Source organism: Bos taurus, chromosome 5, assembly GCF_002263795.3.
Source record: "Bos taurus isolate L1 Dominette 01449 registration number 42190680 breed Hereford chromosome 5, ARS-UCD2.0, whole genome shotgun sequence".
Classification (NCBI taxonomy): Eukaryota; Metazoa; Chordata; class Mammalia; order Artiodactyla; family Bovidae; genus Bos; species Bos taurus.
Window position 1 is genome coordinate 96307558 of NC_037332.1, and position 16071 is coordinate 96323628.

The 16071-nt window shown below is 46.4% G+C and overlaps 1 protein-coding gene across 3 annotated transcripts in view; it reads left to right on the forward strand.

Moving 5' to 3' along the window:
* Positions 1 to 10460, forward strand: part of GRIN2B (glutamate ionotropic receptor NMDA type subunit 2B) — a 495157-nt gene extending 484697 nt beyond the window's left edge. For 2 of the 3 annotated variants that reach the window (XM_059886576.1, XM_059886575.1), the window contains 2 exons: positions 685 to 923; positions 4414 to 10460. In XM_059886576.1, coding sequence (XP_059742559.1) covers positions 685 to 923; positions 4414 to 6309 — 2135 coding nt within the window. In that variant the 3' untranslated portion in view covers positions 6310 to 10460. The remainder of the gene's footprint in view (positions 1 to 684; positions 924 to 4413) is intronic. The other variant, NM_001192921.3, reaches the window with a different exon arrangement.
* Positions 10461 to 16071: the final 5611 nt, after the last annotated feature.

A 16071-nucleotide genomic window follows, 5' to 3' on the forward strand; every position in this document is an offset into this window, starting at 1 on the left:
TTTCCCAAATATGACTTGTGTTTTTCTCCTTCCTCCCCTTGATCATGCCATCTCTGATGCCTAGAGCCCCTTTTTGTACAATATCAATTAAAATTCACTCATTCACCATGCCCACCTCAAAATCCTACCTTCCTCGTGAAAACCCACTGGCCACCGCATCTACAAAATTACCCTGACTAATTCGGGAAGCTTTTGTTACATACAGCTTGTCATACTGATTGTTTATATACCCATTTACACTGGGTAGCTAGGGCTTACCTGGCTCAGACCGTAAAGAATCTTGCTGCTATGTAGGACACCCAGGTTCTGTCTCTGGGTCAGGAAGATCCCCTGAAGGAGGGTATGGCTGCCCACTCCAGTATTCTTACTTGGAGAATTCCATGGACAGAGGAGCTATAGTCCATGGGGTCTCAAAGAGTCTGACACAACTAAGCAACTAAAACTTTCACACATTCATACAGGGCACAGAGGTAATATCTTCTATCTTTGTATCATCTCTGGTACCCACATTGTGTTTTCATTGACCACTTGTTGAATAACGTGATAAGTTTAACAGTATTAATAAAATTACTAACTTTCTCTCTTGGTTTTCTTTATGTCTCTTCCCCTCTCTCTCATGTTTTCCTTTCTTTTCCCAACACCCCTCTCTCTCCCTCTCTTCTCTCCTTCCTGCCCGGCCCCCAGGGGAGATGGAGGAGCTGGAAGCTCTGTGGCTCACAGGCATCTGCCACAATGAGAAGAACGAGGTCATGAGTAGCCAGCTGGACATCGACAACATGGCGGGTGTCTTCTACATGCTGGGGGCAGCCATGGCTCTCAGCCTCATCACCTTCATCTGTGAACACCTTTTCTATTGGCAGTTCCGGCACTGCTTTATGGGTGTCTGTTCTGGCAAGCCTGGCATGGTCTTCTCCATCAGCAGAGTAAGTGGTTTGATTTAGGTGCCTGGAACTTGGGAAAGGAAGTTTAGCCTAGCGCCATGCAAAGCAGAGAGTCCAGAGGGGCACTAACTCCAGCCTGAGGCTGTGAAAGCAAGAAGCCACATCATGTACATTTCCCCAGGGGGTAGGATGACATCATTTCAAGTGGCTCAGAGAACAGGTGAAGCTGTTTTTCCTTTAAGAAATAGCTTTCTGTGTGGGGTTTGGGCATTTGGTTCTTAAAAAGAACTGGCAGATCTATCAAAATGAAACATTTGGCCTTTCCCCAGGTGCCTTTCATCACTATTAGTTAATTCTGCATAGGCTGGATTAATCATTTAATCCTTTTAAAAAATCACATTTCTGTATAAATCATGACATGTATCTCTCTTATTCTGACATGCAAATGTATATTGGTCGTTTCACCATCCCACTTTATATTTTAACCATGTATGCATTTGGAGCATTCAGGAGGAGCTTAACAGAACTTTCAAAAATAAGTCCTGACCTGTTAAGAAATTTACATTCCAGAAACTTCCTTAATTGGAGCAAGAGTATCACTCAAGTCCTTCTTTATTTAGTTCTCTTCTACATGACTAGTCCAAAGTGAGATTTGGAGCACAGTGTTGAATATGAATAAAGGGTCACAGGGAAGAGTTTTTGTTTTTTTTTTTTTTTTTCTTTTCTTTACTTAAAAAAGCAGACTTTTTTATTTTGTTAATAAAGTTATGAGATTCATTCACGAGAAGTGAACTCAGATGTCCTCTTAGAATAGAGGTCTAGGCTTCAGATGTAACCAACTTTGTCTCTAATGGGGTTATGTAAGAAAATGGAGTACTCATTAAATTGTCCCATCTTTTGATCATTTTCCTATAGTATTTTAGTTCTAGAGAAAAATGTCCTCTCTGGCTGTGAGCTGCTTCAGGCCATTCAGTTACCTGGAAACAGGAGGCTGGGACTTGTGGTCCCTAAGCCACCTTTTTGTACCTCGTGGCGCTTCCCAAGACCCCAGACAGGGGGCTGGCCACAGCACAGGAAGCCTGTAGTAGAAATCCTATTTGTCGCCCCTCGACATAATCAATGGCTCTGAAGAGGACAAGTGCATTTTCTCTTGGCCGTAATCAAGAAGGGTCAGAAAGGAGAAGAAAGCAGGGGAACTCTCTATATTTTTTTAATGGGAGTATAATTGCTTTACAGTGTTGTGTTAGTTTCTGCTGTACAATGAAGTGAATCAGCTGTATGTACACATATATCCCCTCCCTCTTGAACCTCCCTCCCATCCCCACCCCTATCTCACTCCTCTCGGTCATCACAGAGCACTGAGCTGAGCTCCCTATGCTATACAGAAGCTTCCTACTAGCTACTTTACACATGGTAGTGTACATATCTTCTCTTCTGCGCTCAGTTATGTCTGACTCTTAGCAGCCCTATGGACTATAGCTCGCCAGGCTCCTCGTCCATGGGATTTTTCAGGCAAGCATACTGGAGTGGGTTGCTATTTCCTACTCGAGGAATCTTTCCAACCTAGGGATTGAAGCCGCATCTCTTGCATCTCCTGTATTGGCAGGCAGATTCTTTACCAGTGTGCCACCTGGGAAGCCCCTATTGTGTGTGTTTGTACATATATATTAATCTCCCAATTTTCTTGTAGATCTCTTATCTTGTGGCTGCCTCCAGGGCAGGGATGCTCATCTCATGCAAACCATCCTTCTTTCCCATCTAGCTGCCACTCTACCTTTGAATCTTCTCTCCTCTCATCCTCCTCCCTCAATAGGGACAGCCCCTTTCCAAATGAATTCCCCTTGTTTTAAAGACACTATTCAAACAACCTCTTCTGCAAAGACCTTCCCTTGCCAGGTGGAAAAGTTCCAAACATGTCCACCTTTCAAGGCAGGGAACTAGAGATTGGCAGGAGGTTGGCCTGACTTTAGACTTGAGCCCAAGCCTCTCCTTCTCCCAGACGGTGCTTTTTAGGGCTCTACACAAGAAGCTGCACACAGGGAATTCTCAATCAATACTAATGTTAAGATACTAGTTATTTATGATCACAGTGAGTGAGAAACTTGAAGAAAAAAAACAGGACCTAAAGAGAATAAAGGAGAGCATTCGACAAGGGGATTCTTTTTAAATTCATTTTATTGAAGTATAGTTGATTTCCAATATAAAATTTCACTGTACAGCAAAGTGATTCAATTATACATGTATATACATTCTTTTTCATATCTGTTTTACATTATGGCTATTTACAAGATATTTCATTTACAGGATATTGAATATGGTTCTGTGCTATACAGTAGGACTTTGTTGTTTATCCATGTTATATACACTAGTTTGCCTCTACCAACCCCAAACTCCCACCCCACCCCTCCTCAACCACTCCTCTCCAACAAGGGGATTCATGATTGCTATTTAGTCCTTAATATCTGTCCCAGGTCCTCCCTCCCACGGTGTAAGGCACAGCAGCAGAAATATCCTTCTTTGACCTCAAAGCTGCCTAATTGTCCTGTTGAATTTGGTTCATGCTTGGCTCAGGGAGAGAATTGCTCAGCTGTGATCTGATGATCAAAATCCTAAAAGCTGCTCAAAATTTGTCAGAGCTGGTAAAGAGTGGCAATTGTGAGCACCTGGGCTCCCCAGTCTTTACTGCCAGCCAGGGGTGACCAGCCAGGGCAGAACAGCCCCAACATCTGTAAAGCATTGCTGTTGATTTCCAGAAGGCTGACAGTGTTGTTTGCTATCAGTTGATATCATGGCCTCATTTCTGTGAGGCAAAAACCTAGTGTAGAAAGAAAAATCAGTACAAATCAGTTGCGGAATGAGGCATGAATCTCCTGAATGTCTTGTGATTCCAGACCATTTGCTTAGATCACTTGGTGTATGCAGTGAGGCCCCTTTTGGAGAGCCAAGCCTATCTAATCAGACCCCCAGCTCATGTTGCATTCTAAGTTGCTTCAGTCATGTCCGACTCTTTGTGACTCTATGAATAGTAGCCTGCCAGGCTCCTCTGTCCATGGGATTCTCCAGGCAGGAATAATGGAGAAGGTTGCCATTTCCTTCTCCAGGGGATCTTCCTGACCCAGGGATGGAACCCTTGTCTCTTGCATCTCCTGCAGTGGGAGGTAGGGTCTTTACCACTAGCCCCACGGGGAAAGCCCTAGGGTTCATGATGAGACTTGCTAAATGCTGGTGAATAAGGCAAGCAAATGGCAACCCACTACAGTGGGTTCTTGCCTGGAAAATCCCATGAACAGAGGATCCTGGCAGGCTACAGTCCATGGGGTCCCAAAGAGTCAAACACGACTGAAGGACTGAGCACAGCACAGCACAAGGCAGGCAAGCTTCTAGACACAGGTTTCTATGAGTCTATAAGACCATCTGTTTCATGTTTTCCTGGACTTATCTCAACCATTTACGCAGTTAGCAGGGGTAGGGATCCACTTGAGGGTCCCTTCCAGCCTCAGGAGAGACCTAACCCGTCTCATCCTCTCTGCAGGGTATCTACAGCTGCATCCATGGCGTGGCCATTGAGGAGCGCCAGTCCGTGATGAACTCCCCCACCGCCACCATGAACAACACGCACTCCAATATCCTGCGTCTGCTGCGCACGGCCAAGAACATGGCCAACCTGTCGGGTGTGAATGGCTCACCGCAGAGCGCCCTGGACTTCATCCGCCGCGAGTCGTCTGTCTATGACATCTCCGAGCACCGCCGCAGCTTCACGCACTCCGACTGCAAGTCCTACAACAACCCGCCCTGCGAGGAGAACCTGTTCAGTGACTACATCAGTGAGGTGGAAAGGACTTTCGGGAACCTGCAGCTCAAGGACAGCAACGTGTACCAGGACCACTACCACCACCACCACCGGCCCCACAGCATCGGCAGCGCCAGCTCCATAGATGGGCTCTACGACTGTGACAACCCGCCCTTCACCACGCAGCCCCGGGCCCTGGGCAAGAAGCCCCTGGACATTGGCCTCCCCTCGTCCAAGCACAGCCAGCTCGGCGACCTGTACGGCAAGTTCTCTTTCAAGAGTGACCGCTATGGCGGCCACGACGACCTGATCCGCTCCGACGTGTCGGACATCTCCACCCACACGGTCACCTACGGCAACATCGAGGGCAATGCGGCCAAGAGACGGAAGCAGCAGTACAAGGACAGCCTGAAGAAGCGTCCAGCCTCGGCCAAGTCCCGCCGCGAGTTCGACGAGATAGAGCTGGCCTACCGCCGCCGGCCGCCCCGCTCCCCAGACCACAAGCGCTACTTTCGGGACAAGGACGGGCTACGGGACTTCTACCTGGACCAGTTCCGTGCCAAGGAGACCTCGCCGCACTGGGAGCACGTGGACCTGACTGACCTCTATAAGGAGCGCGGCGAGGATTTCAAGCGCGACTCGGTGGGTGGCGGAGGGCCCTGTACCAACCGAGCTCATCACCTTAAGCACGGCACGGGCGACAAGCACGGCGGGGGGGTCGTCGGTGGGGTCCCGGCCCCCTGGGAGAAGAACCTGACCAACGTGGACTGGGAGGAGCGCCCTGGGGGCAACTTCTGCCGCAGCTGCCCATCCAAGCTGCACAACTACTCGACGACGACGGCAGCAACGGCAGTGGTGGCTGGCCAGAACTCAGGCAGGCCGGCCTGCATCCGCTGCGAGGCGTGCAAGAAGGCCGGCAACCTGTATGACATCAGCGAGGACAACTCGCTGCAGGAGTTGGATCAGCCGGCCGCCCCGGTGGCGGCCGTGACATCTGCCGCGTCTAAGTACCCGCAGAGCCCCACCAACTCCAAGGCGCAGAAGAAGCCCCGGAACAAGCTGCGGCGCCAACACTCCTACGACACGTTCGTGGACCTGCAGAAAGAAGAGGCTGCCCTGGCCCCGCGCAGCGTGAGCCTCAAGGACAAGGGCCGCTTCCTGGACGGCAGCCCCTACGCGCACATGTTCGAGATGCCGGCGGGCGAGAGCGCTTTCAGTGGCAGCAACGACGGCAAGGCGGCGGCGCCGGCCGCAGGACATCACCACCATGGCAATCCCGGCGGCGGCGGTGGCTACATGCTCAGCAAGTCACTCTACCCCGACCGGGTCACGCAGAACCCTTTCATCCCCACTTTTGGGGACGACCAGTGCTTGCTCCACGGCAGCAAATCCTACTTCTTCAGGCAGCCCACGGTGGCTGGTGCACCGAAGGCCAGGCCGGACTTCCGGGCCCTTGTGAGCAACAAGCCGGTGGTCTCGGCCCTGCACGGGGCTGTGCCGGGCCGCTTCCAGAAAGACATCTGTATAGGGAACCAGTCCAACCCCTGTGTGCCTAACAACAAAAACCCCAGGGCTTTCAATGGCTCCAGCAATGGGCATGTGTATGAGAAACTGTCTAGTATTGAGTCTGATGTCTGAGTGAGGGAAGAGAGAGGCCAAAGGTGCGTCCGGGAGGGTCTGGCTGTGGGCGTGTGGCACGCATGTCACAGAGGGCGAACGGGGGGTAAGGGGGTGAACTTGGTTCCCATTTGCTCCTTTCTTGTCGTTTTCATTTATTTTTGGGATCCTGGAGTTCTGATTCCTTCTGAGGGTGAGCCTGGTGACCAGCACCATCTCTGCTCCCTTTCCAGCACCCTCTTCCTACTTCCTCCTCCTTCCTGTCTGTCCATCCTCTCCCCTTTCCCAGTTCCCGCGAGAGGATACGGTAGGCTGCCGTTCCCAGTTCCGGAGAGTGGATACGTGGGCTGGCTCGTTCCGCTGGAGCTGAGAAGGCAGTGGCCGCAGGGCATCTTGCTCCTGGTGTGGAAGGACTCTTTGCCACCCGGTTGGAGTGAAGCCAAGGAGAAGCAGGAGGAGGCCACGGAGAAAGCAGGATACCTCTTGCTGAACTGATCTGTATGTGTAGGTGAGGAAGCAAAAGCATTCCCATAAGATCTATTAGCATACTGCCTGTGAATGAAAAAAGGCTTTTGCTAAATTCTTGTTGCTTAGATGGCATGTGTTTGGGGATCAGGCACCAAGCAGAGGGTGGGAAGCCTTGTGTGTTTATATATAAGCCAAAAAATAGTTTTCTCCAATTCCGTGGGACTTACTGATGGTGAACTGGAGTGAAGTCATTGACAGATGATGAAAGAATATTAGAGCAGTGTTTTGTGGTACATTAGAGGCAAAGAAGGAGGGACTGCCTGTGCATGTGTGTCTATATACACTTGCACACCTATTGTCTATACACACCTGTTGTCAGGGGCCTATTTGTGTAGAAGGCAACCTTGACCCCATAAAGCTGTTTCTTCAGTATCCCTAAGCAACAGGCTTTTTTTGGCTTGTGTACAAACAAAGATGGTCCTATGTTATCTGAATTATGGCTCTCTCTCCCCCTACACCCTTCCTGAATAAGGAGAATGGAAGTTCTTGATGAGAAGTTTCTGTGGCCTAGACAAAACATGTGGGTGAACATTTCTACAAGAGCAACATATACAAAAATAATTCCTTCATGGTTGCCAGTACTTTCAATCAGTCTTGGCCAAGAACTTTCCAGGAAGGCTAAAAGGACATAGAAGCAGCCAGGATTCTTTTGCATATAACCGAGGGCAGAAGAGTGGACAAAGCTCATTTGAGCTTTTGAGACCCTCAGCTGGCCAGTTTGTGGGAAGGAGCTAAAGGAACGCTTTGAAGGGCAAGGGGCATCGTTTATGATAGGGTAAGTGAGAGAGGGGGATGTTTTCAATGCTTTGATCCCTTCTTACTTAACCTGGAGCTAGGAGAGCAGGCTTGTTACCCCCTGAATTGGCCACAAGTGATATGGAACAGACAGTACAGAGCTTTGAGCTTGCCCCTCAAGTACAGCTCAGGAGACAGGAGAAGGAAGAGAAGAGATTTGAAAGAGGGGACGGGAGGCGGAGAGGGACTCCCCTGCTACCTCGTTGGGTCTGGCTCCCAGAGAATGTGACATTGAGCCCAGTGTGGACACTCTGTAGAAGCCCCTCCTCCTTCCTGCAGCACCTCCTTCATCTCCCAGATTGTACTATTCAAGAATAAAAAAATTATGTGTGTGTGTGTATATATATATATATATATATATATATATATATATACACATATAAAACTCCAGGGATGAGGGTACTGGCAGACAGGAAGCCCCCTTCACTCAAAGTTGGAAACTTAAGAAAGAAAACGAATACTTGTCACTGCCAGCCCCGAAACTTGGGGTAGACGTGTTCCGGGGGTCAGGTTCACTCTTCTGCCATCCTCCCCGCTCCCCAGGTGGCAGCCAAAGAGCCGAGTCATTTTGGAAGCTTGGCCACAGGATCTCCATGTTACACACAGGACACATAAACCAGAAAGGTGCTCATCCTCCTCTGAAGGAAGCTGCCATGTCTCTTCGAGAAATCCCACCCACCCCGACTCACGCCCCTTCCTCACCTCCCCACCAGCTCCTTACTGCGACCCCACCCTCCTTGATTTTTACCTCAGTGTCTTTCATTTTCAAGCCAACCGAAGGCCTTGTAAAGCTTTGTTTTCTTTCTAAAATGAACCTGGGGGCAAGGGGCTGAACCTCTCACAGATTTGGAGAGAGGAGCGCGGAGTGCTTTACCTTAGATTCAAGGAAAGACTTGAGCGAGAGGACAGAGGGCGTGAGGTGTCTCCAGAAGGAAGAAGGCGAAGGGCCATCAAACATTCTTCACCCTGACTGGATCCCAGGTCAGGGGCTCCTCCCTCACTCTTCCTCTTACCTCACCCCTTTCAAATAAAAACCAAACCAACAATAGCGAACAGCAATCTAGAACAAAGGGGGCTCTGTCGTCTCCGCTGGTGATAGAAATCAAGATGGTGTTTATTTCATATGTAAATATTTTGTTTTCTAATTCATTTTGTATAGATAAAGTGTTCTCTTGTGAGTATTCAGGGTGTTGGCTGGAGGGAGCGGGGTGGGGATGGGAATGAAGGGGGAAGTGTTTTGTTAATGGATTTCATTTTCTGTTTCGGGGGGGAGTTTTGTACGGCTTTGGCTGCAGGGTGTCTGGAGAACAGTGAGCGGAAATGGAGGCCACAGTGGTGATGAAGCTGGGGAAGGGCTGTGGGTCTTGGCCGCCCACCTCACCAGTCTTCTCACTGGCCTGTGAGAGGTAGTCATAGACCGCGGGTATGACTGGGCTTGGCTTGGGTCCAGTTTGGCTTCAGGCAAACCCCAGGCCCAGCTTCTGTCTTCCAGGTGGACCACAGATCACCAGCATCCATGCCAGATCAAGCTGGTGGCGCCATATATCTCCTGTGGGCACCTAGGGTAGGAAAGATTCCCCAAAAGGCTTAAACCAGAATTGAGGTCAAATCAATCTCTCCTTCTTGATGTGGCTAAGAGATTTCAGGAAGCTCCGTCTTGAGAAATCTCCCGGCAGCTCAGTCTTTTCTCCCTAGTACCTGGGCTCCAGCCTTCTTCCTGCCCACTTCCTTCCTCCTGAGAAATCACCACCACAGGCACACCTGGAAAATTCCCATGAAGTCTCCTTCCTGGAAACATGTGATATCTGGTTATAGGAGGGTAACTCTGGATCTGTGTCTTACAAATTTGCATACTTTTCTGGAAAAGATTACCAGATCTGCTCCAAACTCAGTGGCCAGGAGATTCTCTTAGAAAGGTTACAAAGTTGGTTTTAGAGGTGGAAGGGTGAGTCCAGGAAGGACGGTGCCTGTAGTGACTTTATATCTGCCTTGTCCTCACTTCCGCCATCAAGAAAGTGCTGTTTGTCTCAAGCCAGGTGTTCAGAACCTGGGACCTGGGGTTAACCAGACGAGTAGAATTTCTTTCACTGGATTGTTGTCTCTGTGAAGGGTGGCAGCCTTCTCTCTCTTTGTACTGAAGGATGAAATTTCCAAATCCATTTCACTGGGATATTACATTACATTTCTGTCCAATTGTCCCATCATCAAAAACTGTTGGCTGGTTAATTTCATTTCTCTAAAACCCTCTTTGGCCCCAATTGGTCACTTCTCTTCAACTGGATGTTTAAATTGAGCCCAAATAAGATATTGACAGCCTGCCCAAGAAATCTTACAGAAAGGAAGGCTGAGCAATGCCAAGTTCTAGATGTTACTTCCTTCCAAATCCATGAGGATGAATTCCACTATCAGCCCCATCTCTTCCACACATGGGTCTGGACAAAGACTCAATCTATTCAAACTGTGAGATTCCACAGACACCCTCAAGAGGGCTAATGGTTCCAAGTTTGTTCAGAATCCGTGCTTTCTCTCGTGTCCTCCATCATTCCCTTCCACTGTGGAAGTGAGTTGGTAGGTATTGTCCTGTATCCCTCCTCTCGGTGGCCATGCTGAAATTTCAGCGTTTCTACCGACTTCAGATAATCTGACCCTTGAATTTGCCTGAAGTGTGCACACCCTTCAGAGTGACGCATGTACAGTGGATCTTGTAATTTCAAAATATGTCACTGTGTATCTTCAGCCAGAATGTGGGAAACATCCTTGATGTGGGTTTCCCCTGTACTGGCCACAGCCATGTTGTATTGAGGGAGAGAAAAATTCCCAAATGATTCCATTAAATGTTGGTGGTGTCAGTAGTGCCAAAACGCATGTGTAATGTGATACAAATAGGAGTCGTCTAGAAAATTAAGGGAATATCACCCACCCAGTCTTCCGTGGCCATCAGAGAGTCTCCCATGGGTGAATTCTCTGCATGGGAGGTGAAGACACTGTGTTGCCAAAACGCAGCGTGCTGGTCACCTGCACATCTCATTTAAGAGCTAGGGTTTCTTTATTTTTGTTTTTAATTTAATTTGTTTGTTCTTTGCTTAGTTCAGGATTTAGGCACAGAATAACCAGATTGTTTGGGCAATAGCCTTTGGAAAAAAGCTATTCCGGAACTCACTTTATTCTTTTAATTTCCATCTCTTAAAAAAAAAAAAAAATCCCCGTCTGTTTGACACTCTGTGTGTGTCTGGTGTGTTAAGAATGATTCAGATATGTGCATAAATGATGCAGCTGCAGTGCTATTGATGAATGCATTAGGGATTTCTAGGTATGTGGCCATACCTTCTATGCTGTCTGAACCCAAAGCCATATAAGAAATGTGTGCTCAGTAGATTGCCAAATACTGGTTGAGCGTTTAATTCTTCACTTGAGTGTCAAGAGACTCTCCTCCTTGTCTAAGGAACTCTGTGGATGAGAAGCAGCTCAGGGTAGGCAGTTACACTGGAATGGGTCTGGCCTTACAAATGGCATATGGCCCATGGTGTGACTTCAGGGGTCCTGAGAAGACCTTTCCTTTTTATTCCTCAGCCTCACTCCAACTACTGTCTTCCCACACAGAGTTATCCCTTTAGCCCTGAGCTGCTCATCTGGCATTTAAGTGAAAGTCATCCCAGGAAGGGTGCCATATTAAGCCATATTAGACATTTAGATATTGAAACACCTAGCTTACATTAGGGTTCTCATTTCCTTTCCTGGGAATAAAGTGATGGTAGAGGAGAAGAGGGAGAGGGTAAAGAACGCTGAGAGTTACAGAGTAGGGAGGAAAGAGATTCCAGAGTGTAAAGACACATAAACCATCTCATCTTTCTCTCGCTTTTAAGGCTCATGTGACACAAAAATAAGACTCCCAGTTGGGAATCATTTCCAATAAGCTGTCACATGGGTGTGTAGTTCATAAATTTCTAACATTGATACCGGGTAGGACAGGCCAAGGGCTTTGACTCCTTTTGTAAGCAGTGGAAGACTGATGTTTCTCCTTTATTACAGGTTACTGAGTAGACAGCTGGAAAGATCAAATTATGATAGCAAAAAGTTACTGTAGTGACAGTAACTTCCATCTTCTGTCCCAGTTCAATTAATTTTCCCATGTAACCAGGTTGTTTTGGATTCTCCACTTTCTACCTCCATAGAGGGGTGATCCCAACACACACTAACTGATAAGGAGTTCCAGGACAAGATACAGTTTAACCAGTGGGCAGTTCTTTCTTTAGACCTACCAGGTGTTTCAGACATCACTAAAACGTAGATTCATCAGTCTGAGAACTTCTAATAATATTCTAGGTCTAGGGTTTCATTCTAGTTTGGAGGTTCCAGTATTATGTAAAATCCCAGGATGTCTGCATATATCCCCTCTTCAGCCCATTCCAACCACACTGAGTTAATCACACAGGGGCCCAATGGGTACTATGACCTGGGTGCTCTCGTGACAAAGAATACCCCCAAGAACCTTAAATGAAAAGCAGTGCTCTTTCCATGCTTTGGAGAGATTAGTTTGGGGCCTCTAATTTACAATGCTGAAGCCAGGAAAGAGAATTTTGCCCAAAGGGTGATGGATTAGGCTAGCAGTCCTGAGCCTAAGTGGGCAGAATTAGGAGTCATCCATGTTTCTCTGCCAGTCTGTGCATTTGCATCTATCTTTGAGCTCATCACAGTGAGTTTCTGGTTCTGTTCTGTGCTTTACAATAGAATTGCTGGTGTGGTTATGAGGGTGAGGACTCCTGATGAGAACTGAAGGTAGAAAGCCGAGCAAACGAGTAGAATTCCCCAGAGCCTTGGGACTCATGTGTAGAATTTGTGCTTTGGCAAAAGTGAAAGAAATGGAGCTCACTGCGAGGATTAAGGGTACAATTAAAAAGCACAACACCAAGTCCATTACAAATCTGTTACTTGAAAGATTTGGTCTCTGCAGTTTAAACCTGAACTCTCTTTTTTGTAATTATTTTAGCATTGTGATTTACAGGGTGGAGTAGATTCCAATACTACACAGGAGAAAAAAAAAATAAAAGTTCTGGTTAAATGTGTTAGTGCAATTAAACCAGTGTCTACTGAATGCCTATTATGCCCCTGGGCTGGTACTGTGAAGAATAGAAAAGAGTTTAAAATGGAGTATATTATACTCATATATAATATGTGAATAGAAAAGCATACAGTATTTGAATGTATGCACTATGTATGTATAAATAGGTGTGCATAAATGGGTAGATTTATACATGCAAGTTTAATTTTTTCTGGCTTCAAGGTATGAGTCAAATATATTATGCATTATATTGTCTTAAAAACACTGCAGAGATCCAGCTCTCCCCATAGTGGCCACGCCCAAATCCTTCTTTCAGAATTATTCTGCCTCCCAGTGCTTAAACTCTGAAAATTTCCTCTCTGCCCACTACCTGGCCTTTTCTATAATCCTGTCTGCCTTTCTTCGAGGTCCCTCTGTTGTTCTGGTCCATAAACCCCTCTGATTTCATTTACTTCTCTCCTTGATCTCACCCTGCATTCACCCATATCAACAACACCCGCCCCAGCAATGTCTCTTCCTCTCACCTTCTCACCACACCTACTTTGTTTTTAACTCTGTATCCCATTCTCCCAACATCCATTCCATCTCCAAGAACAGAAGGTCAAAATCTGTGCCAGAGTACACAGCTCAGATCCATTTAATTGCACCTAACCCCTACCCAGCTCAGACGTCTTTTTTTATTTTCCAATCTTGACTCCCCATCACATCTCCCAAGTATTTGTTAAATTTGTTTTTATTTTCTTTTTCACCTCATCTCTTCCTACTGTATTACTAACAAAAGGTACCAGATTTTACACATTTCTTACATGATCTCGCCTGTCTACCTTTAAATTTCTCCTGTGCTTCATTCGTCTTTACCACCCTCCCTCCCAACTCAGTGCCCCTCTTCCCGGTACTGCTACTCACCCTTTGATCTCTTCTGTGGCACCCCAGCCAATAGCAGTTCTTTCTGTTGCATCTTTAATCTTTTCCACACACCGGCCTACAACCGTCTCTAAAAACAATCAATCCTACCATCATCTCCAAAAGCAAATCCTGCAACAGTCTCTAAAACCAAAACTTCTGTCAATAGTTAGATCCTTGAATTCCTATCCTATCTCCAATTTTTTCACTTAAAAGCTTCTCAGCAGGGTCATCTTTCTTTCTTCATTTCCTCCCTTAATGCTTGTGATTTAACTTTAAAACCGGGCTTCATTCTGTCACTCCACTTAAATTACTGTGGCAACCTTCCAATGAATGTCTTAGACTTCTTGTTACAAAATCTAATAATTTTGTGTTTGTTTGTTTTATTTCTGCTCCTCAGTCTCATGAATACTACCCTAAATTTACTGCTTGGTAGCAGCACATTCTGTAGTCTTTTTTTTTTTTTTTTTTATTCTTTAATTGAAGGATAATTGCTTTACAGAATTTTGTTGTTTTCTGTCAAACCCCCACATGAATCAGCCATAGGTATACATATATCCCCTCCATCTTGAACCTCCTTTCCATATCTCTCCCCATCCCACCCCTTTAGGTTGATACAAAGACCCTGTTTGAGTTTCCTGAGACATACAGCAAATTCCCATTGGCTATCTATTTTACATATGGTAATGTAAGTTTCTATGTTACTCTCTCCGTACATCTCACCTTCTCCTCCCCTCTCCCCATATCCATAAATCTGTTCTCTATGTCTGTTTCTCCATTGCTTCCCTGTAAATAAATTCTTCAGTACTATCTTTCTAGATCCCATACATATGCATTAGTATGTGATATTTATCTTTGTCTTTCTGACTTTCACACTCTGTATAATAGGCTCTAGTTTCATCCACCTCATTAGAACTGACTCAAATGTGTTCCTTTTTATGGCTAATATTCTATTGTGTATATGTACCACAACTTCTTTATCCATTCATCTGTTGATGGACATCTAGGTTGCTTCCATGTTCTAGCTATTATAAATCGTAGCAGTACGTTCTGATTTTCATCCTAGCCCTCTGGCCCTCTCTGTGTGTTCCCTCACTGATTCCTGTTCTTAGTCCTGTCCCATCAGCATCGACTTGCTGGGATGTTCTGAGCTTGACCCTCTTCTCCTTTCCTCTATGCTTCTACGGCAACCTTTCTGTTTTCCACAACTTCAACAACTCTCTGGATGAGGATGAAGTCTAAATATTCCCTTCTAGACCTGACTTTTTGCTTCAGCTTAATGCACAAATTTCACTCTAAATGTGAAGGGATTCATAGTATTGGAAGGTCACCTCTGACCTTATGGCCCTCCTGTTCGTTTAGTTTCTGAGCCCCATTCATCCTTCCCACCACCTCATTGGTGGTCTAGTGAGCAGTCTATCCTATTCTTTCCCGTCAGCGTCAGTTGTTGTTTGACCCCCTGAGCAAACTCTTAGAGCTGGTTTTGTCTTTTCACTCAAGCTGCTCTGGTGACCAATAATGTTCCCTTCTCCTGACCAGCCTTCTCTATAACTTTCATTTTGCCACTGAGCATGAGTTATTTTTCTGTGGGAGGCATCTTCTGCCACTGTGTGCTAATTTAAAGCATCCTTTAGAGAACCAAACTCAAATACATTACAGGCAGTGACAAGTCTGTTCTTCAAAAAAATGAACAGATTCCATTCTTCACTGAGACAGGAGGGGCTGGAGGAATTATTATGGGCAAGATAGGGCAGAATGAGACAACTTGGGAGGCACCCTAATGAAAATTAAAATGTAAGTCTGGGGGAGAAGTGTTCATCCCAAAGGCCCCGTTAAGTCTAGATGGTCCTATTTCAGGGAATGGGCATAGTTTAATGTTTTAGAGCAAAATCCAGCTCATTCTGTTATGACACTTTTTTTAAAACCAGTGAAAGAAATAGTCTGATAATAGCCGGTGGAAGGGTCGAGAGGTGCCATCCTCATGAAAAAGGACATTAATGAATCTCCTGTGGTCAAGTGGAATGAAGAGACTTCCAGGGAACTCAGAATATATCCAGGACATCCACAAGGTGTTCATGTCAATTTTTTTTTTTTGCTTACAAATTTACAGAAGTGGAGGAAAGTTAGCGTAAGAGGGAGGGCAAGCACGGGAGGCCGCCAGTGGAGCCTGGTTTTGTGTCAGGTGCCCGGAACTGCACCTGAGTCTCCTAGGCCCCCTCCCCTTGGTGGCTGGTGTTGCTGGTAGCTTTGGAAAAGGACTCAAAGCTGATGCCCTTCTAGGTGTCTGTTCCTTTGATCCTTCCCGGGACACGAGAATTCAAACCTGGAGCTTGTTTCCTGGGTATAATTGGAGTAAAGATGGAATCATACTTCTCATTTTCCCTCTCCACTTGTAATCTGAGATGCAGCAGGTTCAGAAGCACTTTCTGAAGCAGCTTCCTGCCCATGTGTAGCCTGGAAGTTGTTTGATCCAAAGCCAGAAATACCAGGGAAGGTAA